The sequence below is a fragment of the Schistocerca piceifrons genome, chromosome 1 (genome assembly GCF_021461385.2).
Source record: "Schistocerca piceifrons isolate TAMUIC-IGC-003096 chromosome 1, iqSchPice1.1, whole genome shotgun sequence".
Taxonomy (NCBI): domain Eukaryota; kingdom Metazoa; phylum Arthropoda; class Insecta; order Orthoptera; family Acrididae; genus Schistocerca; species Schistocerca piceifrons.
In genome coordinates this window covers 1,050,065,760-1,050,092,130 of record NC_060138.1, presented here as the reverse complement: position 1 = coordinate 1,050,092,130, position 26,371 = coordinate 1,050,065,760, and the positions used below count along the sequence as shown (strand labels likewise).

Genomic DNA, 26,371 nt, shown 5'->3' with positions numbered 1-26,371 from the left:
TAATGTATTATTAGATGAATCGATCTCATTGACTGTCTGTTGTAGATTTTGGAATTCAGATGTTTGATTAAATGAAACTGGGGCATTATCGTCTGATTTGCTGCCATTATTGCTTTCTATAACGTCAATACGACTGGCCAAAACCGAGCGAGGTGGCGCAGTGGTAAGACACTGGACTCGCATTCGGGAGGACGACGGTTCAATCCCGCGTCCGGCCATCCTGATTTAGGTTTTCCGTGATTTCCCTAAATCACTCCAGGCAAATGCCGGGATGGTTCCTCTGAAAGGGCACGGCCGACTTCCTTCCCCGTCCTTCCCTAATCCGATGAGACCGATGACCATGCTGTCTGGTCTCCTTCCCCAAAACCAACCAACCAACTGGCCAAATCATCATATTTTTCAGTCAGTATTTTTACCTGATCATCGGTTTTAGTGTCAGATGCATTAATCTGTTTTTCCATTTTTCGTGTGGTTTCGTTCAGTTTTTTAACGTCAGCTTTGATGTCATCGGAATTCTGTGTTAGTTCTAATTCTTCGAGTCTGTCGGTCACTGTTTGAAAATCTACTGAGTGTGTATCTGTTTTTGATTTAAGGTCAGAAATCTCATCACGTAATTCAGTGTTCAACTGTTCGATGGTAATAATTTTGTCCGAAACTGTAGCAATATTGTTGTCTACATATGTTTTTGCCTTCGCAAACATTTTACATTTGTCTTCTTGTCTCTGAGCAGTGATTGTTTCCATGACTTGACGTTTTACTTTATTTTGATCCTGTATAAATTTGCGGAAACGCGTATCACTGTTTTGTATGTGGTGATTAAAACGTTCGTCAATCTGAGTGTTCTGTTGGTCGAATTTCGCGTCTATCTTTGCGCGAAAGTTCTGCTGTCATTAGTTTAAACTCGTCGCGTAATTGTGTAGCTTTTTCAGAGCATTGTTTACCGACTGCACTTATTTCGTCTCTAAGAGTTTCTGTTGTGGCTGTTTGCATATCCCTTAATTCCTGAGCAACAGATCTAATTTCTTCGCTACTTTTCCTAGCACAAGCCTCAATTTCCTCGCGTAATTGTTCCTTAGTATCATGACACTGTGCGGCAATGGCTGTAACTGCTCGCTAAGCTGGCTGGAATTGTTGTCTAATTTTTCATTAAGGCTGTCATGTTTTTCATTAAGCTGTTTGATCTGTTCACTAAGCTGTCTGGAATTGTTGTCTAATTTGTCATTTAACTGTCTGGAATTGTTGTCTAATTTTTCATTGAACTGTTTGTTCTGCTCACTAAGTTGTTTGAAATTTTCATCATTGTTGTCTAGTTTTTCATTAAAGTGTTTGTTCTGTTCAAGAATTTGTAACAATAATGCCGTCGTTTGATCCAAGTCAAAATTAGCATTTCTATTATCTGTGCTGTTTAATGGTGGATCTGGAATTGTCTCGCTTTCTGTAACCATTTGGTTATTCTGAGATTTACAAAAAGGTTTGTCAGTCAAACGTACACTGTCGGTCACTATTTCGGAATTAAATGAATCCGTCGTACTTTCAGTACGCTGTCCATTTTCATTAGAAAAATTTGTCTGTATATTACTTGAATTTTCCAAACCGGGTGTGTTAAGCTGGGCAGCGCTCATTACAATAGAGCGCCCCGCGTCATCAATTGTCGTCAAATTAACAGAGGAGACAATTGAGTTCGTTTGTTTAGCACAAAGATCAAAATTAACATTAGTGGTCGGTACGTGCTGATTGTTAGTAAACGGAGGATTGTCATCAATACACTGTGTGTCACAAGTACTATCGGTGAAGTTGTTTAAGTCGACCATTTCACTCATTATACCTCGCTATGCATTATTAATAGTCTTTCGCGGCATTTTTACACAAGTCACAATTATTCACAAATGAGACAAAGACAATACAAACTGCAACAAACATAAATACAACAAAGAGCAACGAACTGCCGATGACTTGTGGGAGAAAGTCACAAAATCAGTAAAAGCGTTGCGCCAAATGCTAATTATATTTTATTAAATAAGAGCAGATATCTGGTTACTTTTCAGATGATTCTCAAAGAAATATGATCCTGGACCAGATGTCGCCAAGTGTAACCCCCCCAGAGAAATTATTAAGAGGAAAATATTTAAATGGTAATGGGCATCGTGCTAAACGTAACCTCCCAGCAGAAATAAAAGAAAAGTCTATGATAATGAAAACGAGCCAAATATTTGGTCCCCACAAAAATTATAGAAAAATAATGGCCCAAATGTAAACTCCCCACAGTAATAAAAGTCAATGATAATAAAAATGTGCAAAAATGTTAAATCCCCACAAAATCAACGCTAAAATGAACCTGATAAATTTTATTAAGGCAGCTGCGCTGACCTACGGCCCTGTGCAATAATTAATCTGATAAATTGAAGTGCAGCATCGCTGACCTTAGGCCCTGTGCAATAATTAATCTGATAATTTGATTCTGTGAGGAAAAGCATAGGAAATATTGTTTCAATTCGAATGATTCTTTTCTTAAAAAAGATTGCTTTGGAAACAAAATTATTATTGGGGCATTTCTTGAACAAATTAATTACAATTAACATACATTACATTATCAGATGTGCGCAATGCTGCTTTATTACCTCATTTAACAATATACCTCGTCCCGAACCTTGACCAGAGACCCATGTCGACGCCTGCCGACTCCTCACACACAACTCTGACTCGCAACTGGCAACTGCTAACTCGCAACTGCATGCTCTCGCGACTCGCTACGTACAACCACTGAACTCTTGCGCAGTCAAGCGCAGACTAGCAACGGTATATAACTCTCTGGTCAGAGATTCTGTCATGCCTCGCCATCGCTGGTTGAAACGTACGCGTTTCAAGCTCTTCTTGTTTTCTCGCAAGATACGTAGTTTAACCGATAAATTGCAATAAAGATCAAGTCAAAATATTTTATTGCCAAACTGTAACGCAACTTGGCCACTTCCTTTGGCTGTGACTACGTTGTGTGTTTTTATATGTCATATTTTGGAGCATTATTTTTTTGTATTATTAGTAGTTGATCATGGGAAATACAGTTTTGGAGATCCGTGACATCATAGTTGCAATGGGTAAATGTTGCTTTCCTTTAAAGTAGTTTTCGTACATAACGACGAATAGGCCTATATGATTGGGAATAAAAAGCTATAACACCCTATAAATTTTATGTATTGTACGCCTCTAGTGTACAAAATAAGGCGTTACCTTCTTTCCTCTTCAAGTGGTGCTTGCTATGGTGAAACATTACTGAAAAACTTATATAAGCGTCGTATGATGTCACTTCGTTTCATGAGCTTCCAATAACGTAGCCTCAGATCGAATATACAAAACATTTAACATGTTTTATGCATGGAGATAGCATAGTAACACTTCACAGAAGCATTTTGTTTTGTGTGTGTGTGTGTGTGTGTGTGTGTGTGTGTGTGTGTGTGTGTGTCTGTGCTGTGCAAAAACTGCAAATTAATCTTACATTATTTTCGTAATTTTCGAAATAATTACTATCTAACATCATGTAGTAAATTTAGATCACTTGCACAGTTTTGAGCACAGCTAAAAGACTGCTCTGGGGCCCCATTTTGTTTCACTGTTTCATTTTAAGGACAGCTGAAATAGTGCACTGTGATTGGGGGAGAGGAGATATGACTTTGGTTTGTGATATCGTAAATAAACAGAGAAAAGGGCATGCCCCGCAATAGATACGTGGGATACGTTTTGTGATGTATGAGGCATGTGACATTCACGTGACTACCTTCGTGATCTTCAGCGAACGGTTAGAGGTCAAAATATTCTGGAACCTCCACATGCTACTCATGTATGAATAATATTTAAAATTACTAACAGCATTCATTTGAGTAGATACCTGACAGCTATTTTAAGTGTCGAAAGACATGGACGCGATAGGTCAGGAGGTAGTGAGAAAAGATTATAGCCTTTCGTCGATGTTATTTATCGTACTGAAGAAGCAGAACAGAAAACCAAGGAGGAATTCGGAAAGGGAATCACAGCTGAGTGAGAAGAAAAAAAGTTTGAAGTATACTAATGCAATATCAAATACGAAAAGGTAACGGTTTGAAAAGGGCTTGTGGGATGAACAACAATAAACGTAAAACAGAAGTAATCGATGGTAGTCTAATTAAGTCAGTTGTTATGTGTGAATAAGATCAGAAGGTAAGCAATATCATTGGGTGAGACTTGTTATTAGGCATGCAAGATAACTTATGATGACCAAAGTAAGGAGTATATACAGAGTGTTACAAAAAGGTACGGCCAAACTTTCAGGAAACATTCCTCACACACAAATAAAGAAAATATGTTATGTGGACATGTGTTCGGAAACGCTTAATTTCCATGTTAGAGCTCATTTTAGTTTCGTCAGTATGTACTGTACTTCCTCGATTCACCGCCAGTTGGCCCAATTGAATGAAGGTAATGTTGACTTCGGTGCTTGTGTTGAAATGCGACTTACTGCTCTACAGTACTAGCATCAAGCACATCAGTACGTAGCATCAACAGGTTAGTGTTCATCACGAACGTGGTTTTGCAGTCAGTGCAATGTTTACAATTGTGGAGTTGGCAGATGCCCATTTGATGTATGGATTAGCACGGGACAATAGCCGTGGCGCGATACGTTTGTATCGAGACATATTTCCAGAACGATTTTAAGGTGTCCCGACAGGAAGACGTTCGGAGCAATTGATCGGCGTCTTAGAGATCACGGAACATTCCAGCCTATGACTCACGACTGGGTAAGACCTAGAACGACGAGGACACCTGCAATGGACGAGGCAATTCTTCGTACAATTGACGATAACCCTAATGTCAGTGTCAGAGAAGTTGCTGCTGTACAAGGTAACGTTGACCACGTCACTGTATGGAGAGTGCTACGGGAGAATCAGTTGTTTCCGTACCATGTACAGCGTGTGCAGGCACTATCAGCAGCTGATTGGCCTCCACGGGTACACTTCTGCGAATGGTTCATCCAACAATGTGTCAATCGTTTCAGTGCAAATGTTCTCTTTACGGATGAGGCTTCATTCCAACGTGATCAGACTGTAAATTTTCACAATCAAAATGTGTGGGCTGACGAGAATCCGCACGCAATTGTGCAATCACGTCATCAACACAGATTTTCTCTGAACGTTTGGGCAGGCATTGTTGGTGATGTCTTGATTGGGCCCTATGTCCTTCCACCACGTTATCATGATTTCATACGGGATACTCTACCTGTGCTGCTAAACATGTGCAATTACAACTACGACACAACATGTGGTTCATGCACGATGGAGCTCCTGCACATTTCAGTCGAAGTGTTCGTACGCTTCTTAACAACAGATTCGGTGACCGATGGATTGGTAGAGGCGGACCAATTCCATGGCCTCCACGCTCTCCTGACCTCAACCCTCGTGACTCTCATTCATGGGGGCATTTGAAAGCTCTTGTCTACGCAACCCCTGTACCAAATGTAGAGACTCTTCGTGCTCGTATTGTGGACGGCTGTGATACAATACGCCATTCCCCAGGGCGGCATCAGCACATCAGGGAGTCCATGCTACGGAGGGTGGACGCATGTATCCTCGCTAACGGAGGACATTTTGAACATTTCCTGTAACAAAGTGTTTGAAGTCACGCTGGTACGTTCTGTTGATGTGTGTTTCCATTCCATGATTAATGTGATTTGAAGAGAAGTGATAAAATGAGTTCTAACATGGAAAGCAAGCGTTTCCGGACACATGTCCACATAACATATTTTCTTTCTTTGTGTGTGAGGAATGTTTCCTGAAAGTTTGGCCTTACCTTTTTGTAACACCCTGTATAATGCAGATTGATAACAGCAAGGAAATAGTTTCAGAAAAAGAGAGATTTATTAATGTGGAATATAAATTTAAGTGTTGGTATGTCTCTTCCGAAGTCTTTTTGTATGGTGTGTAGCCTTGTACAACGTGTAATGCGAACGATAAGCAGTTCAGAGCAGAAGAGAGTAGAAGCTTTTGAAAGAAAGTGCTTCAGTATGATATTACGTGGGCAGATTGCATAAGTAATGAAATCTTGAACTCATCTAGGGAAAAAAAATTCAGTTTGCGACTGAACTTGACTAAAAGAAGAAATCGTCTGATAGGGCAGGTCCTGGGGCATCAAGCAATTGTCAGTTGGATGATTCAAGTGTGAGATGACAGCTAAGATAGAGACCAAAGGTTGACTAGACACCACGTTGGACATGGTTTTCAACAGTTGTGCAGAGTTGAAGAGGTCTGCATGGGGAGGGAGGGAGTGATATGGGGGGAAGCTTCATGGAGATCTCCATCAAACCACCACAACAACAGTATACGTCATCAATAGCAAAGTGTTGCCATGTATATTTTTAAACATTTGCGTTCCACTAACTTCGCAAACTAAGTCCGTAATTGCGCCAAAGATGGTGAAAGCTTTACGAAGGCCTTTCCAGGTGTTGCTGCTGGAGGCGGGCTCCGAGCTCCCGCACTGGACCGAGGTGCCCGGCCTGACGGGCCTCTCGGTGGCCCCGCCGCACATCTGGGAGCACCGCACGCAGCCCCAGACCAGCGCCTGCCGTGGGGAGAAGCACGACCGCTGCCACATCGCCACGGGACGCGCCCTGGGAGGCACCAGCGCCATCAACAACATGATCTACATGCGCGGACACAGGTCAGCAGGCCGAAAGCCTCTATTCCAACAGAAACTGGAGCGAAGCCTCTTGAAACTCTACATCTACATCTACATCTACATACATACTCCGCAATCCACCATACGGTACGTGGCGGAGGGTACTTCGTACCACAACTAGCATCTTCCCTCCCTGTTCCACTCCCAAACAGAATGAGGGAAAAATTACTGCCTATATGCCTCTGTACGAGCCCTAATCTCTCTTATCTTATCTTTGTGGTCTTTCAACGAAATGTAAGTTGGCGGCAGTAAATTGTACTGCAGTCAGCCTCAAATGCTGGTTTTCTAAATTTCCTCAGCAGCGATTCACGAAAAGAACGCCTCCTTTCCTCTAGAGACTCCCACCTGAGCTCCTGAAGCATTTCCGTAACACTCACATGATGATCAAACCTACCAGTAACAAATCTAGCAGCCCGCCTCTGAATTGCTTCTATGTCCTCCGTCAATCCGACCTGATAGGATCCCCAACGCTCTAGCAGTACTCAAGAATAGATCGTACTAGTGTTTTATAAGCGGTCTCTTTTACAGATGAACCACATCTTCCCAAAATTCTACCAATGAACCGAAGACGACTATCCGCCTTCCTCACAACTGCCATTACATGCTTGTCCCACTTCATATCGCTCTGCAATGTTACGCCCAAATATTTAATCGACGTGACTGTGTCAAGCGTTACACTACTAATGGAGTATTCAAACATTACGGGATTCTTTTTCCTATTCCTCAGCATTAATTCACATTTATCTATATTTAGAGTTAGCTGCCATTCTTTACACCAATCACAAATCCTATCCAAGTCATCTTGTATCCTCCTACAGTCAATCAACGACGACACCTTCCCGTACACCACAGCATAATCAGCAAACAGCCGCACATTGCTATCCACCCTATCCAAAAGTTTATTTATGTAGATAGAAAACAGCAGCGGACCTACCACACTTCCCTGGAGCACTCCACACGAAACCCTCACCTCCGATGAACACTCACCAACGAGGACAACGTACTGGGTTCTATTACTTAAGAAGTAACAATTCTGTAATTGTTCAGGACCCGCTCCCACAATGGTTTTTACCCTCGCTTTGTCGGGTACCATGAAACGTGTTTCTCCGAGCACTATACGAGACAGTCGCACAAAGGAAGTAGGATCCGCGCTGTGGCAGATATAGTCATTAGCAGTTTAGAGCCCCGTTTAGACCCGATGGCGATGGCGCGACCTGATCCACTGTCGCTCAACATCTGTCTACAGCTCTCGGAGGTTGTTTGGGGCTGAGCATAACAGAGGTTGTTTCACAACAGGATCGTGGTGTCTGTGGAGTGTTACTCAAAACATTTTGACATAATTCGGAACGATAGGGTGGTCTACAGGCTTGCTTATGTTACAGATGGCCTGTTAGATTGTGTGGGAGTACGTGTATATATATTGGCCGACCTCGATTTTCTAGATTTTCCCAACAAAACATTTCTAGCTTCACTATATCTGACATTTTAGTCGAGGTAGCACAGCGATGGTATTGACGTCTACAATAGTTTTAATTTTCGGTTTTGATCTCCTTCATCTTCAGAGCTAAGTAGTTGCGTCGTACCTGTACCCCAACCTCACAAAAGAATACTGTGTTCTGATGTGTGATTCCGATACTGACAACAACTTGCTGTTGTAAAAACTTAGCTCTGAAGATGATACACGGTGACGGAAATACAGACTTGGATTGAATAATAAACGACACATTAAAATTGTTTTACGCGTTTCTTTTGTTTTACTGTATTCGTTAGTAGCTGGAGGGAGTGCGTAGTGGTTTGTAATCGTAAAGTCAATAACTGAACTGTCACGAATAGTGGTTCGCCGAGCGATCCGAGGCGTCTTGTCACGGTCCGCGCGGCTTCCCCTCGTCGGTGGTTCGAGTCCTTCCTCGGGCATAATTGTGTGTGTCGTCCTTAGCGTAAGTTAGCTTAAGTTATGTTAAGTAGTGTGTAAGCTTAGGGACCGATGATCTCAGCATAGCGATTGTTTTAAGCTTATTTAAGTACTATATTTATATGTAAGTAGAGTGGAAACTAACAAATAATGAATCACAGTTTTTAATAATAATAACTCTCTTTAGTTTATACATATAATTCATATGCTTTTTTTGTTAAACAAAAAATAAATGCATTAATTTATTTCATTCACTATGAATACTGACATTTTCTGCAGTCGTGGTGGCCTAGTACCGCGTTTCTCTACCATTTTATTTCTTTGGGGCTCACCAAAGTTCGTTTGAAACTTCCGCGACACCCCTGCATGTGGCTTTTTTCCTAGATCCAAAAATGAAAACACAAAAAATGTTTTAGAGTTGAATGCAAATAATATACAATTATTACGATAGGATACACTTTTGAATGTGTGTAATTACGTACAATGGTGAGCGATTTCTCGTATGTTGGGTTACACCAAGAGACGATTTGCTGACAATGCTTTTCTGTTCTGAACGTTTCATCTGAGGAAGATTAGAAGTCATTAAAAATCTGACGACACACCCTACACGTATTCGTGACACACTAATGTGTCGTGACACGAGTGTTGAGAAATGGTCGCCTGGTGGCTAGAGTACTAGACTCCGAACTTTCAAGTCCCGTGTCCAATCCTGGAGAGGGGTGGACGATTTTTCTCATCCAGCCCGTCCAGTGTGGTCCCAGGTCCACTCATCCTGGAATCAAAGGAGTACCGGGGACCCTCCCACTGGGGCGAAAGTCGGCCGGGGGGATGGGCTAGCTACTCGCCCCTTCCTAGCGCCGCGGTGGATGAAGGCTGTACTCCACCTTCAGGGAGACCTATAGCCCGGTCGCAGGCTTTTGCCACCTCACTATCTTTTTTACTCTCAATTTCATGAGAAAATTAACTAGAAATGAAAAGACAGTACTTTTGCTGAAGAAATATATGTTTGAATATTTATTAAACAACAGTTCTATCTGTTTTTAAATATGGAATTTAAATAAAACTAAAAAAAAAAATCTAGTTGCCAGCATCGAGAACCACATTCCATCCTTTATAAGCATCTGAACATCCCCAACCAGAGAAAACCTCTAAGCGGCGTGAATGTCGTCCTGTTGTCGTTTTGTCTCATATGATTCACAATGTACTTAAGCACTGCAATGGATGTGTAACAAGTACTCATCAGTCACGGTTCCTAATCCTCGCTTCGAATAAGGAACGGTGTCACTGCGCTCATGCCCATGCCGATCTCTTCCCCGTTTGACATACTGTGTTCGTATGCACATGGGGGGGGGGGGGGGGAGGGGCACATGTGTGACAGTGGCACCTGCATCCCATAGCGAAGTGGTGATTTCAAATGGCTTAGGTGTTCAACTGTTATTGCTATACAGCAGTGAACTGGCGAGTGACCGCACTGCCGTCTGTTTATTCGTAGATGCGAACTCCGGTAGTCAAGGACTATACCCGTCATCGACAGGTATCTCCCATGACGGCGACTGGTTTTTCTCTATCAAAGTCTCTCCGCCTCTGAGAAAAATTCATGACACAGAAATGCTGCAGCAAGTAGTGTATGGACTGCTTTAGAACACTATAACACTCGCTGTTCTAAAAACATTTCCTGGGTGCAGTCACCACACCATTGTGACTGTAACTGATTTGGTGAGGCCCCAGTGACATAAATATAGAGCGCAACACAATTATAGGGTCGGTTTTTTGAAACTCTGCTACCGTCTACCAATGCGATGCAAAAGTTTGAAATCGATTTTGCTGTTAATAAATCATCAACATTATGGCCAATAATGGCCTTCCTTCTAATTTTACTTATGTTTTACTTGATGACTTTCCGTCAGTTACTACGAACTGGATCTCACGAAACCAATCGCACAACTGAGAAACGATACCCCATAAGCACATAATCTGATAAGAAGTATTTTGTGAGGAACGGTGTCAAAAACTTCTCGAAATCTAAAAAAATTAGAGTTAATTTGACATCCCCTGTCGATAGCACTCATTACTTCGTGAGAATGAAGAGCTAGTTGTGTGTCACAAGAACGAATTTTTCTGAATTCTTATCGTTCCAAAACAGTATATGTTCCAGAATCATCTAAAAATCGGCGTTAGTGATGTGGGTATGTAATTCAGTGGATTACTCCAATTTCCTTTTTTTGGTACTGGGATGACCTGTGCAAGATGCGAACCTTTAGGTACGGATCTTTCTATTAGCAAGCAGTTGTATTTAATTGCTAAATATGGAGTCATTGTATCAGCATACTCCGAAAGGATCGTGACAGGTGTACAATCTGGACCGGAGGCCTTGCCTTTGATAAGTGATTTAAGCTGCTTCGCTACATCAGAGATATCTACTTCTAAATTACGCATCGGCAGTTGCTCTTGATTCGAATTCTGAAGTGTTACAGAAATATAACCAATACCCTGTATTAAACTGGTTCAGAGGATAATACATTCTCCAACAAAATGCCCATCTGTCACGACCATTAGGAGTAGTTTGCAGAGTGTAGAAGTAAATATGGAAACAGGAGGAAAACTAAGCAGGTAATTACTCCCGTTAGAAATACATATATTGGGAAAGGTAGATGTGGAACGCTAATAGGATAATAATTAAAAGTTATCATGATTTAAAATTCATGATATGTTAGAGAACACCCCACAAACAATATGTACAGTTTATTTGGACACACAGTACTTCAGGATTTGAGAAACCATATGTTCCACTTGGCAACGGCCTTGCCGCAGTGGTTCCCGTGAGATCACCGATGTTGAGCGCTGTCGGGCGTGGTCGGCACTTGGATGGGTGACCATCCAGGCCGCCATTTTTCTGGGTGCACTCAGCCTCGTGATGCCAGTTGAGGAGCTACTCGACCGAATAGTAGCGGCTCCGGTCAAGAATACCATCATACCGTCCGGGAGAGCAGTGTGCTGACCCCACGCCCCTCCTATCCGCAACCTCTTCTGAGGATGACACGGCGATCGGATGGTCCCGGTAGGCCACTCGTGGCCTGAAGACGGAGTGCTTATATACGTTCCACTTAGGTTGCTGAATATATCTGAGACCGCAATTTCAGCATGTGTGCCATTCTCAAGCGGTAACTGTAACCACATACAACTACTGAAAAGCAGATCAATTATGTGGATACATTCCGTTCTTAAAAACCTTACGAAAGCTAATTACCATTCTGTACTTCATTCTGAACTACGGGAATGTATATGTTGACTGTTAAAATGACGTCGTCCACATGTGCGACCGTATTCACATATTAGCGGATACGATGTGAAAAACGTACATTTGGTTCTGAATGAGATGAATGTCCTCAGGAATCGTCTAATACACTGAGGTGACAAAGAGTCATGGAATAGCGATATGCACGTATACGGATGGCGGTAGCATCGCGTACACAAAGTATAAAGGGGCAGTGCTCTGGCGGAGCTGACATTTGTACTCAGACGATTAGCGTGGAAAGGTTTCCGACGTGATTATGGCTGCACGAGAAGAAATACAGAATTTGAACGCGGAATGGTAGTTGTAGCTAGGCGGATCGGACTTTCCATTTCTGAAACCGTTAAAGAATTCAATCTTCCGAGATCCACAGTGTCAAGAATGTGCCGAGAATACCGAATATTCAGGCATCATTCCTCACCACGGAAAACGCAGTGGCCGACGGCCTTCACTTAACGACCGAGAGCAGTGGCATTTGCACTGAGTTGTCTGTGCTAACAGATGAGCGCCATTGCGTGAAATAACTGCCGAAATCAATGTGAGATGTACGACGAACGTGTACTTCAGGAGCGGCTGCGGAATTTGTCGTTAATGAGCGATGGCAGCGGACGACCGACGCGACCGCCTTTGCTAAAAGAACGACATTGTCTGCAACGCCTCTCCTGGGCTCGTGACCATAACGGTTGGGTCCGTGACCCAATCAGACGCGTCCCTGTTTCAGATGGCAAGAGCTGACGGTAGGGTTCGAGTGTGTCTGAGACCCCACGAAACCATTGTTAAGGTGTCAACAAAGCACTGTGCAAGCTGGCGGTGCCTCCATAATGGTATGGCCTGTGTTTACATGGAATGGACTGGATCCTCTGGTCCAAGTGAACCGATCCGTTGACTGGGAATGGTTATATTCGACTACTTGGAGACCAGTTGCTGCCTTTCAATAATGGAATTTTAATGGATGACAGTGTGCCGTGTCACTGGGCCACAACAGTTCGCGACTGGTTCAAAGAAGATTCGGGATAGTTCGCGTGAATGATTTGGCCACCAGATTGCACGACATGAATCCTGTCGATAATTTATGGGACATACTGAAGAGGACAGTTAGTACACAAATTCCTGCATCGGCAGTTCTTCCGCTATTATGTGTGGCTATAGGGGCAGCGTGGCTGAGTATTTCTGCAGGCCACTTCCAGTGACTTGCCGAGTCCCTTCTTTGTCGAGGTGCTGCACCACGCCGGGCAAAAGGAAGTCCGACAAGATATTAAACTGCATACTGAATTTCTGTCACCTCATTGTAGATAATGGTGCCGTCGTGACGGTAAGGCGATAATTGGTTATGTGATAGTTCGGAGGTCTATGTTTTCACTTACAAGTATATCGACATCTACATCTACATTTATACTCCGCAAGCCACCCAACGGTGTGTGGCGGAGGGCACTTTACGTGCCACTGTCATTACCTCCGTTTCCTGTTCCAGTCGCGTATGGTTCGCGGGAAGAACGACTGCCGAAATGCCTCCGTGCGCGCTCCAATCTCTCTAATTTTACATTCGTGATCTCCTCGTGAGGTATAAGTAGGGGGAAGCAATATATTCGATACCTCATCCAGAAACGCACCCTCTCGAAACCTGGACAGCAAGCTACACCGCGATGCAGAGCGCCTCTCTTGCAGAGTCTGCCACATGAGTTTGCTAAACATCTCAGTAACGCTATCACGCTTACCAAATAACCCTGTGACGAAACGCGCCGCTCTTCTTTGGATCTTCTCTATCTCCTCCGTCAACCCGACCTGGTACGGATCCCACACTGATGAGCAATACTCAAGCATAGGTCGAACGAGTGCTTTGTAAGCCACCTCCTTTGTTGATGGACTACATTTTCTAAGGACTCTCCCAATCAATCTCGACCTGGTACCCGCCTTACCAACAATTAATTTTATATGATCATTCCTCTTCAAATTGTTCCGCACGCATACTCCCAGATATTTTACAGAAATAACTGCTACCAGGGTTTGTTCCGCTATCATATAATCATACAATAAAGGATCCTTCTTTCTATGTATTCGCAATACATTACTTTTGTCTACGTTAAGGGTCAGTTGCCACTCCCTGCACCAAGTGCCTATCCTCTGCAGATCTTCCTGCATTTCGCTGCAATTTTCTAATGCTGCAACTTCTCTGTATACTACAGCATCATCCGCGAAAAGCCGCATGGGACTTCCGACACTATCTACTAGGTCATTTATATATATTGTGAAAAGCAATGGTCGCATAACACTCCCCTGTGGCACGCCAGAGGTTACTTTAACGTCTGTAGACGTATTTCACTTTGTGTAAGCAAAAAGTAATGTGTAACATTTGACTTACCACACTTTCGTTTAGCCACGAAAAAGAAGGAGTCCATGTCCAGCTGCCTCCAACATCACCAGCTCCCAGTTTTGCAACTGAATTTAATTGGGTTGTTAGTCTCAATAAGAAATCTGCGAGAACAGGGTCACTTCCCAACTGTGAATCATAATGACGCTCTGACTGCTCCTGGCTCAAAGATCAATTATTCGTTCATACGCCTCGTGAACTGCAAAGATATCAAGATTCACAACAATAAATAGAATCGAAAGAACAGCTCTTCCATTCACTTGTATCTAACACACAATAAGGTTACGGCGCACACAGGGATAAAGTGATAACACAAAATACATGACGACGTTAATAGAGGACACATTAACTACTAAAAAGTACACACCAACATAAAATTAAAAGTGAAGCTCTTTTATTAATTTCGCTTAAATTCGACTCGATACCTTCTTCACAATGAAGCGTTAGGCTTAGCTACGTCTTGGTAATACCCTTAGAAACTTTGAGTCGTCCCTGGTAACTGTAACCCAAAACTTTACGTCTTCCCGTCTTTTACCGAATAGAGGTCCTTTCTCCCACTCTCCCCCCCCCCCTCCACCCGGCCGGCCTGTGTGGCCGAGCGGTTCTAGGCGCTACAGTCTGGAGCCGCGCGACCGCTGCGGTCGGTGATTCGAATCCTGCCTCGGGCATGGATGTGTGTGATGTCCTTATGTTAGTTAGGTTCAAGTAGTTCAAGTTCTAGGGGACTGATGACCTCAGACGTTGTCCCATAGTGCTCAGAGCCATTTGAACCATTTCCTCCCCCCCCCCCCCTCCCCCAATCCTTTCCAATATTATTAATTACAGTGAGTTCCCCTCTGTGAATTATCTGGCACTGCGAAAATTGAGTCTCATCATTTTCCACCGATGCAGGTAGAATTTCCAACCACTTCCTTCGGGCGGATCATACACTGCGTTTACACTGTGTCACCGCAGTATGCATTCACTACTACTCTTCAGACCGGCCACGTCAGTAACACTCACTGTCAAATTTACTTACCTGCTTCGGAACGATTTTGATTGGCTATCTCACAAAAATCGTTTTAACATAGCTCCCATTGGTCATTCGGCTCCGTTCTGCGCCAGACCCGTGATAGGTCCACCATAGGAGTTTACGATAAAGCTTTAGAGCAGAAACGGCAGTTACTACTTTTCAAAAGAAATCAAAACCAATTCAGCTAGCGCCCCAAATACGTTTTCGGCGTTCACAAATTGCCTCGGGCCTCGAAATTCCCGGATCTGCTATGGCTCCATAACTACTCCAGGTGCGGCATAGCCTTCACAGGAAGTATTGACGTCGACGAGTTTACTCTGCTATATCAGACATTTCCTCTCTTGCCGTAATCAAGCGCATGCATAAACCTGTCTTCTGGTTTTACGATATCGTTGCACAGTACGCACCTCTTTCACCGGCGACCGCTAGCCAGAGCGATGTTATTTTCCTTGCAACCGAGGTGCGGCCTCTGTCCATAGCAAGCTTTCTTCATTCACCTTTAAACGAAGAATTATAGATACTGAGTTAAAATGCACCGTTCGATTAAGATCCTATAGTTCTTTACGCAATTCGTGGTCGTAATTGCAAACTGTAGTAGTTAACACTTAAAAACTGCACAAATTCCTAAATATCCTTCGTGAAATAAATAATTTCCGTAACCGTCTCAATGGAATATGTCGTGGGTTCTGAAATTCTCCACACATTTCTCTGCCAATGGAAATATGAGTTTCCTGATTTATGGGAAACCAAGCACAGTGCATAAATTTAGTATTTAGCTGTGGGCCGCAGATAATTACCGGTGTCACATTAAGCTCTCGAAACAACACTAAGAAATAACGTGAAGTCTCATTTAGCAGTCTATATCGTTGCAAGATACTCTCCATTCTCCACAATTTCTCTTCTGATACGCTGCTTTGAAGGAAAAGACACATTGGGATGTTCGATTGAACAACAGTTTCAAAGGTACACAGGGTGAACATTAATAAAACTGACAAACTGGAGGGATGGATTCCTGATTGGAAATGCAGGAAAAAAGGCCCTATGAACATATTTAAGGAAATGGACGGTGTACGTGCTACGACAAGAAATCGTCCCAGAACACAGAACAGAGTTGCATCGCATGAACGTCACAACAGATGTTCAAAGTGGTCCCCTTGTGATGCATTGCACGCGTTCACACATAGCATCATGCATTGCCGCACTCTTTCGTAGGTTCCGACCTCTCTGCGAATAACTTCACAGGCCTCTTGAACACCCTGTCGAAGCGTCTACACACCAGCAACTGGTACAGCATACACAAACGCTTTTCATATGCCCCAAGAGGTAAATATTCAGGGGTTTAGGTCCGGTGACCTATTAGGCCTTGGTAGTGGGCCTCCACATCCCATCCAACGTGCGGAGAAAATGTTGCTGAGGTGTCAGCAAGCTGTAAAGCTCCGTCATGCAGAAACCACATAACCTGTCGTATTGCCAAAGCATCCCAGGCAGAGTATTCCGCGGGACGTCCAGATTCGTTCCTCCGTTCAGGCGTTGTGGAATAATAACTGGTCCAAGTACGTGATCGCCAAGAATACCTGTCCATACACGGACGTTGAACCTATGTGATAAGACGCCATAAACATTCCCCAAGGTCTGTCTATAGCCCACAGATGGCGATTATGCAGTTTGGTAATGCCACTTCTGATAAACGTTGCTTGGTGGGTAAAGAGAATTGCTGTCAGGAATCCCATAACAGTGATGGTCTGGTGCAAAAAGCATCAACAAAATCCTTCTGCAATATCGTCGTAGAGGAAGATCCGCTGCTGATAATCTTTGCACTCTTTGAAGGTGATAGGGATGGTTGCGATAGCCATACAGGATACACATAATTGTGCTTCGCCTTATACCATATTCGCAGATCACTTGGCTGAGTTTGTTCTAGGGTTCATCTCAATATCCTGCGGAACCCGGTCCTCCAAGTCTGCTGCATCCACAGTCGGCCACCTCCATGCACTTTCGTTTGACTGAAAGAAGGGCTTGAAATGTTCTGTGGTGTGCTTGGTGTCTGTTAGGGTACATGTTTTGGTATATCAGTGCTGCCTCTCGACAGATTCCATCTGCTTGGTCGTACACAAATACCACCTCGGCTTATTCCCGATAAGAATACCGAACCATTCTGCTGCTTAAAGTACACTGCGTCAATCACACAACCTTCAGTATACGCGAAACACACGGCACGTTGTCAGAGGAACTGTCATTTGTCAGTGTCATCTAGTGTGGCAACGATGCATTTGCAGCCAAATGTGCATAGGACCTTTTTTCTTCCATCTCCAAACAGGAGTCCGTCCATGCAGTTTGTCGGCTTTTAATGTCCACCCTATATAGATGTCACGCATAATCTAATAATCAATAATCATCAGTGTTCATCCTTCATATTTACTCAACTTCATTGTTCAAAAATGTCATCTCACAAAAATACCTACAAAAATATAATACTAACTCTGCGTTGCCCTAAGCGGATACATCCATAACAATATACACCATATGAGCAACACAAAAATACCTGTGCAGGGATGATTACGAGAACTGGGCGGCAATGGGAAACAAAGGATGGTCGTATGAAGAAGTGCTGCCCTTCTTCAAGAAATCGGAGGATCTGCGCTCGGAAGCCATCTGGCGGCTTCCAGATGCAGCAAAGTATCACAACCGCGGCGGGCCGCTCACAGTCAGCTCACTGGAGTACCGTTTTCCAGCACTGCAGGCATTGCAGCAAGGTAAGGCGGTCAATCACTGTTGCCAACACTTGCTGTCAGGGTAGCAGCAACCAGTAGTAGTAGCAGACACAAGTCTACCAACCTAAATAAGTGGTTGGGGTGACATCTCCAGAGTGGACTCCAGATGGATTACTAGTATGGCAATCACTTTTGATTAGCTATTGATTGGGTTTTTGGCACATACAGGGCTGGAAAAATAAAACTGGCCCGAAAAATACTTCATGCAATTTGAGCTAGGCAGTCCAACTTACTTCATCAGCCTCAGGTGTGGATGATGCAAACTGGGTTGCCTGTCTTAAGGTGCTTGAATTATTTTTCGGGCCAGCTTTATTTTGCAAATCCTGTATAAGAAAAATTTTGAAATTTGTGGTAAGGTCTTACGGGACCGAACTGCTGAGGTTGTCGGTCCCTAAGCTTACACACTATTTAATCTAACTTAAACTAACTTACCGTAAGGACGACACACACACCCATGCCCGAGGGAGGACTCGAACCTCCGACGGGGGGAGCCGCGCGGACCATGAGAGGACCATTAGAAGACGCCTCAGACGGCGCGGATCCTGAATAAGAGGTCTTACATGTAATACGCAGTACAACGTATTTCTGAGTCTCCAGACATCTGGCTGGTTTCAAGTGACTTGCTACTAATTCCTCTCCCGTGCCAAACTCTTCATTTCAGAGCAGCTGTTGCTACGTGCGTCCTCAATTGTTAGCTGGGTGTACTCCAGGCTCTATCTTCCTCTACACACACAGCAATCCCTTTGGTTACTTAATATTCTTGCATGTCCACGTTTCACCTACAGATAGCCATCTTCAACTTCAGTTTACTCCTGCCTATACACCAGTAAAAACATGTGGAGTCATGTGCTGCTGAGAGTTTGTTGGAGGGTAACTCATCCAAACGTGCAGGATGTGGGTGTGCTGGAATAATAAAAAACCAGTGAGATTGCGACTAACTGCCGTGTTCATACACTTCCTCGAACTAATCTACCGTCTGTGCACATCAGTGCCTTTGAAAGTTCGTTTGTGCAAATTTCCTGCCATCCTGTCCTTTCACCGAGCGCGGTGGCGTAGTGTTTAGCACACTAGACTTGAATTCGGGAGGATGACGGTTCAAACTCGCGTCTGGCCATCCTGATTTAGATTTTCCGTGATATCCCTAATTCTCTTCAGGCAAATGCCTGTATGGGTCCTTTGGAAGAGCACGGCCGACTTCCTTCTCCATCCTTCCCTAATCCGATGGGACTGATGACCACTCTGTTTGGTCCCATCCCACAAATCAATTAACCTACCAACCAACCTCTCCTTTCTGTCAATATTTTCCATATATTTCTTTTCTCGCCGATTTTGCGGAGAACCTTCTCATTCCTTGCCTTACCAGTCCACCTGATTTTCAACAATTGCCTGTAGCTCCACTTCTCAAATGCTAATATTCGCCACTGTTCAGGTTTTCTCACAGTCATTATATCACTACTATACAATGCTATGGTTCAACGGAACATTCTCTGAAATATCTTCCTCAAATTAAGGTCTATGTTTGATAGTAGTAGACTTCTTTTGATGAGAAATGTCCTTTTTACCTGTTTGAGTCTGCTTTTTATGTTCTCGTTGCTCCGTCCATCATGCATTATTTTGCTTCCTATGTACGCTAGCGAGGGGAATCCCTTAACTTCGTCTACTTTCTGATCGCCAATTCGGATTCTCGTTTCTGCTACTTCTCATTACTTTCTTCCTTTCTCGATTTACTCTCAATCCATCTTCTGTTATCATTAGATTCTTCGTGTAACTTCCCCTTAGAAAAATTATAAATGAGTGTGCTGATAAACCTATTACGTTATTTGATTTTCAAACAGCTGAGCAAAACTGAACGTACTCAGACATTTCTTTCTTTACTTATTATGATCATCACTATACTGACACACAATTTTTTTTCTTTAGCGCAACGCAGTCTGACTTTCAATAATCCCTACAAAAGAATGGCCCTGACTAACAATAGCCTATACCTTTCATGAATCACTTACCTCACAAAAATCTCCGTTACTCGAACTACTGCAATACAGGGAGCGCCAATATTGCCAGCTACATGAAAGATTCTAACTACTGAAGGCACTAGCTACTGATAGGCATAGTTAGCAAATGAAAGATTTTGATAGAGAACAAACAATGTATTTACCTTAATAGTGTTCAAAAGTCATAATATATATCAGTTCATGACATCCAGTCTTACAAATTTCCTTTTTCTGACGGACACACGTCCAGATTGTCCGTTCTCAAAACTCTGCCACCTTTCTCCCCACATCCACCACTGCTGGCTGCTCACCTCCAACTGCACAACGCTACGCGCTGTTCACATCCAACTGCCCAACACTACACAAGCGAATATTCCAACAATGAGTCCAACCAGCTATAGACTGCACACGGCAATGTCAGTGATTTTCATACAGAGCGCTACGTGGCGTTACCAACATAAAAACCTAAACAGCCTATTTAAGTTCGTTACGGTCAACGTATCCTGTAATTCTTCTTCACTTTCACTAAAGATAGCTATGCCACCAGCGACTGTTATCATGGATAATCTTTCACCTTGAACTTTAATCCCAGTCTTAAAACTTTTTTCTTTAATTCCATCGTTGTTACTTTAATGAATTGATTGAACATTAAGGGCGAAAGACTATATCCTTGTCTTACACCATTTTTAGTTCGTGCACTTCTTTCTTCGTTTTCCAGTCTTATTTTTCCCTCTTTGCTCTTGTACAGGTTGCACATCATCCGTTTTTCCCTATAGTCTACTCCTAATTTGCTCAGCGTTTCGAACATCTTGCACCATTTCACATCGTCGAACGCTTTTTGCAGCTCTGAAAATCCTGTGATGGATGGAAAGAGGCAGTCGGATGACAAATGCCAAGAAATTTTTTCTTATGAAATAAATTAATTATTTCGATTTTTCCTCTTTACTTATACTATGAGGCCCTTCTTCTTGTAAAATGTCAAACTCCAGGCCAACGGGACGTACCCAGTAGGTACGGATGAGAGAGTTAGCGAATATAAATATGTGTAACATAAATTGACGTATCATTTGATTCCACTGACTTAGAAGCTTAGTTTCTTGCGCCACAAACAGTGGGAAGTTTCTATAGACTCTGATGAGTGAGTTTTTAGATATCAAAATATGTGACATAAAGGGCCCTCTCTTCCGATTTCATTGACTTAGAAACTTCAGTTTTTATCGCCACCAAAGGAACCAAGGCCTCAGTAAGTACCTGATACAACTGCCCGTTCCTGAGAAAAAGGGTTTTCAACAGTCGGACAGACAGACAGACAGACAGACATACGTACAAAAAAGTGATCGTGTAACGGTTCCGTTTTTAGCGATTTTTAGCGATTGAGGTACGGAACCTTAAAAGTTGTATAATCGATCATGTGAACTAAAACTGATCAATAAAAGAAGTGAATGAATTATCCAATAACAATATACAAATCTAATACAGCTGAACGCCCATGAGGATGGATTACACCAAAATAGGTAGCGAAAAGTAGGACAACAGAGGAAAATTACAAAGAGGTGGAAGTAAACTGAGGACGCTACCAGTAACTCCTGCTGCATTTGGTTGATTCTTTTTTTTCCTTTTTGGCGATCGTACGTCGGTAAAGGATTGTTCACAGAGAGAACACATTTCTTATGAAAGCCGACGGTGTTGCCTGAAGCAAAAACGTACCTTTTTTCTGACCCAGGCACGCTAACATTGGCTGTGAATATGACATCCATTTTTACACTTACGTTTGCCATTGTTGCATTGTTTTTCTAAATTAAACAATAAGTCTATAACAGTTCGCTGTAACCTTAATAACTGGTCAAATAACACTGTAGGCTGCCAACGGATGCGACACTACTGATTTGTCCAATGATTTTGTCTGTAATTACGTCCAACGTCCATAAATAAACCTGTAGGACACTCACTGCTGCCGTACCATTCGACAGCAAACTTCAAAACTTATATTTCATCGACATCTGTTAACTGTTCACATATTTTTGTGGGGACTCAACTGCATACGACCGTCCATGCGAAACCTGAACCGTGACTCTCTCCTCGCATGTAGGTGATCATTCATTTATTTTAAGAATATGAACAAGTACGTGTGACCTCAGGGCCCGGATTTCTATCATTTAAAATATGTGGAAAACTACCACTAAATTGATCTAAAGATACCAATAAAATGACGTTAAATTGATATAAAATATATGTAAAGTTCAAACAAAGTATATAACTATATTTATAAAATTAGCTATAGTAATGAAAAACTTAGAAGGAAGTTGGAGCTGAAATTACAAAAAGGATAATTAATTTAAGAGGAGACTACAAAAATTAAGTAACGCAAATCGTCCCAAGCTAAGACCATTGCGTAACATGAATAGCGCATTGTCAATAGAGACTATATCTACTTGACATAAAAGTTTTCTTATTATGTTACCGCGTCATATTGTATAAAACTACTGCTGGAGAAAACCAATGTTTGAACAACATTCACGGGAAGATACAGTTCACGTTCGAGGTAGGGAAGAATGGTGCAATTCCGTTTCTAGACTTCAAAGTTTTCAGGACAACGGAGGGAACACTGGGGCACAGAGTATATCGCAAGCCCACACATACAGATCTGCACGCCCAATCCTACCACCACCCAGCGCAGAAAAACTCTCCCATCCGTTCTTTGGCAGTTCGTGCGCAGTGCCTAAGTAAAGCTTAAAACATAACATCTGAGCTCAAAAGGCTACGCACAACGTTTCTAGCCAATGGCTACAGCCTCCTTCGCCGGGTTGGGGGTGCAGCCTGTCTTCTATAGTGGTCGTAGGATCCAGGACGTGCTAGGCTCCACTAAGGACAAGGTGGATGCATTACACACTGTAGGCGTGTACAATATGGAATGCGAATGTGGAGAGACATACATCGCCGAGACTGGCAGATCAATAGCAACGCGCATTCGATAACCCGAGCACTTTATTCGTCTAGGGCAACATAACAAATCAGCTGTGGCAGAACATCAGCAAGGTTGCGGAAAACACATAAAGTTCAGCGAAGTATGTGTGTTGGCCAAGCAGCCGGTTATGACGAAACGCAAAATCAGAGAGGCCATCGAAACACTTAAACACCCTAACAACATGAATAGAGAGGATGGACTCAGGCTTGCCCCATCTAGGCTGCCCGCAATCAGAGTCCAACAGACCACATTGTCAAACGAGGCGCGAGCACTACCCGCGAGTAACTGCCGCCGCGCGGCCGACGTCGAGCATTTGGTAGCCAACTTCTCATTTGGCGGTGACCACCAATCATTGCACATAATACAGGAGCCAATAGACAACAGAGGTTACGCTCTCCCTCCACCGCAGTAACCTATAGCAATAAAGTCCCCACTCCTTCCTTAAGTGACCAATGAAAGGAACTATCTTTCTGTAATTATGACGGAATGGCATGCGCAGTGAACAGTAACAACTAAATACGAGGGACACTGCATAGGTAGAACGTACCAGTAGATGCAGAAGAAGGCCGCTCTAACCGTGGCCGAAACGTTGGTTTTCTCCAAAACTAGTTTTACACCATATGAGGTGGTACCATACCCAGAAAACTTTTCTGTCAACTGACTCTGGCCGTGGAAGCCCACATACAGTTGGTTTCCAACAGACAAAGTTTTGTTGCGTTACGAATAACAGGCGCATCTCAGTGTGGGAGAGAAATGATGCATCAGCTGGAAACGTACTCCAAAGTTGAAGCTTGCGACACAATGCGATTGTTGAGGACAAAACGTCTGCACTGCACACAGATTCTTTGCGAAATTCGGACAGTGTATGGACCAGACGTAATGTCGCATCCAGCCGCAGTGAAATGGTGCCAACAACTGGACCAAGTCCGCACAGACATCGGTGATGCTGGTAACAGAAGGAAGGCCATCGGCATCGACAACAGACGACAACGTTCACGAACTCAAGAAACTGATTCGCGGCAACCGCAGCTTTTGCGACGATGAAGACATTCACATCGTATCTCCCGAAGGATTTCGTTACCAAGGAGCGGATTTCAGTCGCCGAAGAACTGAACGATTCGTACAACATTCCTACCGTTTACGAACTTGCAACAAGCGGCAGGTGAAAAATAGGTCCGCAACTTGTATTACAATATTGGCCATTAAAATTGCTACACCAAAAAGAAATGCAGATGATAAACGGGAATTCATTGGACAAATATATTGCTAGAACTGACATGTGATCACATTTTCACGCAATTTGGGTGCATAGATCCTGAGAAATCAGTACCTAGAATAACCACCTCTGGCCGTAATAACGGCCTTGATACGCCTGGACACTGAGTCAAACAGAGCTCGGATGACGTGTACAGGTAAAGCTGCCCATGCAGCTTCAACACGATACCACATTTCTTCAAGAGTAGTGACTGGGATATCGTGACGAGCCAGTTGCTCGGCCACCACTGACGAGACGTTTTCGGTTGGTGAGAGATGTGGAGAATGTGCTGGCTAGGGCAGCAGTCGAACATTTTCTGTATCCAGAAAGGCCCGTACAGGACCTGCAACATGCGGTCTTGCATTATCCTGCTGAAATGTAGGGTTCGCAGGGATCGAATTAAGGGTCGTAACACATCTGAAATGCAACGTCCACTGCTAAAAGTGCGTCAATGCGAACAAGAGGTGCCGAGATGTGTAAACAATGGTACCCCATACCATCACGCCGGGTGATACGCCAGTATGGCGATGACGAATACACGCTTCGAAATGTGCGTTCACAGCGATGTCGCTAAACAGGGACCCGACCATCATGATGCTGTAAACAGAACCTGGATTCTTCCTAAAAATGACGTTTTGCCATTCGTGCACCCAGGTTCGTCACAGTGTACACCATCGCAGGCGCTCCTGTCTGTGATTCAGCGTCAAGGGTAACCGCAGCCATGGTCTCGGAGTTGATAGTCCATGCTGCTGCAAACGTCGTCGAACTGTTAGTGCAGATGGTTGTTGTCTTGGAAACGTCCCCATCTGTTGGCTCAGGGATCAAGACGTGGCTGCACGATCCGTTACAACCATGCGGATAAGATGCCTGTCATCTCGACTGCTAGTGATACGAGGCAGTTGGGATCCAGCACGGCGTTCCGTATTACCCTCCTGAACCCACCGATTCCATATTCTGCTAACAGTCATTGGATCTCGATCAACTCGAGCTGCAATGTCGCGATACGATAAACCACAATCGCGATAGGCTACAATCCGATCTTTATCAGAGTCGGAAACGTGATGGTACACATTTCTCCTCCTTACACGAGGCATCACAACAACGTTTCACCAGGCAACGCCGGTTAACTGCTGTTTGTGTATGAGAAATCAGTTGGAAACTTTCCTCATGTCAGCACGTTGTAGGTGTCGGCACCGGCGCCAACCTTGTGTGAATGCTCTGAAAAGCTAATCATTTGCATATCACAGCGTCTTCTTCCTGTCGGTTAAATGTCGCGTCTGTAGCACGTCATCTTGTAACGCCGGAAATGCATATACTCCTATTTCCATCTATTGTACTATTATTTTTTTTCCTTGTTTTGTTACCTCAAGATATGACATTTCTGTCTCTTTATATATTGTAATTGTTTTACTGTTTGTATATATATATTTATGCACTCATGTCGATGTATAATTGGTTTGTTTCGTAAATATTATTTGTATTTTTACGCTGGGTCTTGCCTAGGGAAAACTGCTATCGAACGATTACGTCGATAGGTCGTGTGACGAATCAAAGTGTGTAGGATCTTTGGTAGTGTTAACTCTGCCGCGTGGAGCGCGGGCAGAGCAGTGAGGGTCTGGCGGGAGTAGCGAGTGGAGCAGGTGTTGTGTGACGCTCCCGCGAGTTGCCGCGCTTTCGGGGTTTGGCAGCATGTAACTGCGCTCGACTCGCGATGATAGTTTCGGACATGGTGTCGCGGACGGGAAGCATTAGCTGGCGCACATCAAGAGCCCATTTCGCCTGGTGACCGTGTCGAGAAGAAGGCGCGCCAACATCCAGCTTCTGCAACAGCGACGGCCGACAATGAGTGACTGTCGCCACCTCCTCGATCGACGGCTTCAAACCTTCAATCAACCAACAAGGAAGACTAAAAGCACGTAAAGTTTCAGAACTGTATGGCAGACCTCAGCTTTTCGAATTGTTCCATTTGCCTCGCAAAATTACACCAACTTAGCATGAACCTTTGTTGCTCATTGTCCCAATTGCATTGCCAAGCAGGGTCCCTTCCTTTTCCGAAATGAACCCGAGTGTCGTTGAAATTCAAACGCCAGCATTAAAATAATATAA

The 26,371-nt window shown here is 43.5% G+C and overlaps 1 protein-coding gene across 1 annotated transcript in view; it reads left to right on the top strand.

Annotated features, from left to right (window-relative positions):
• Nucleotides 1-6,433: 6,433 nt before the first annotated feature.
• The window catches only part of LOC124777477 (glucose dehydrogenase [FAD, quinone]-like), a 49,861-nt gene continuing 29,923 nt past the window's right edge, over nt 6,434-26,371 (top strand). The window contains exons 1-2 of the mRNA XM_047252910.1: nt 6,434-6,681; nt 17,834-18,036. Of these exons, the coding sequence (XP_047108866.1) occupies nt 6,434-6,681; nt 17,834-18,036 (451 nt within the window). The remainder of the gene's footprint in view (nt 6,682-17,833; nt 18,037-26,371) is intronic.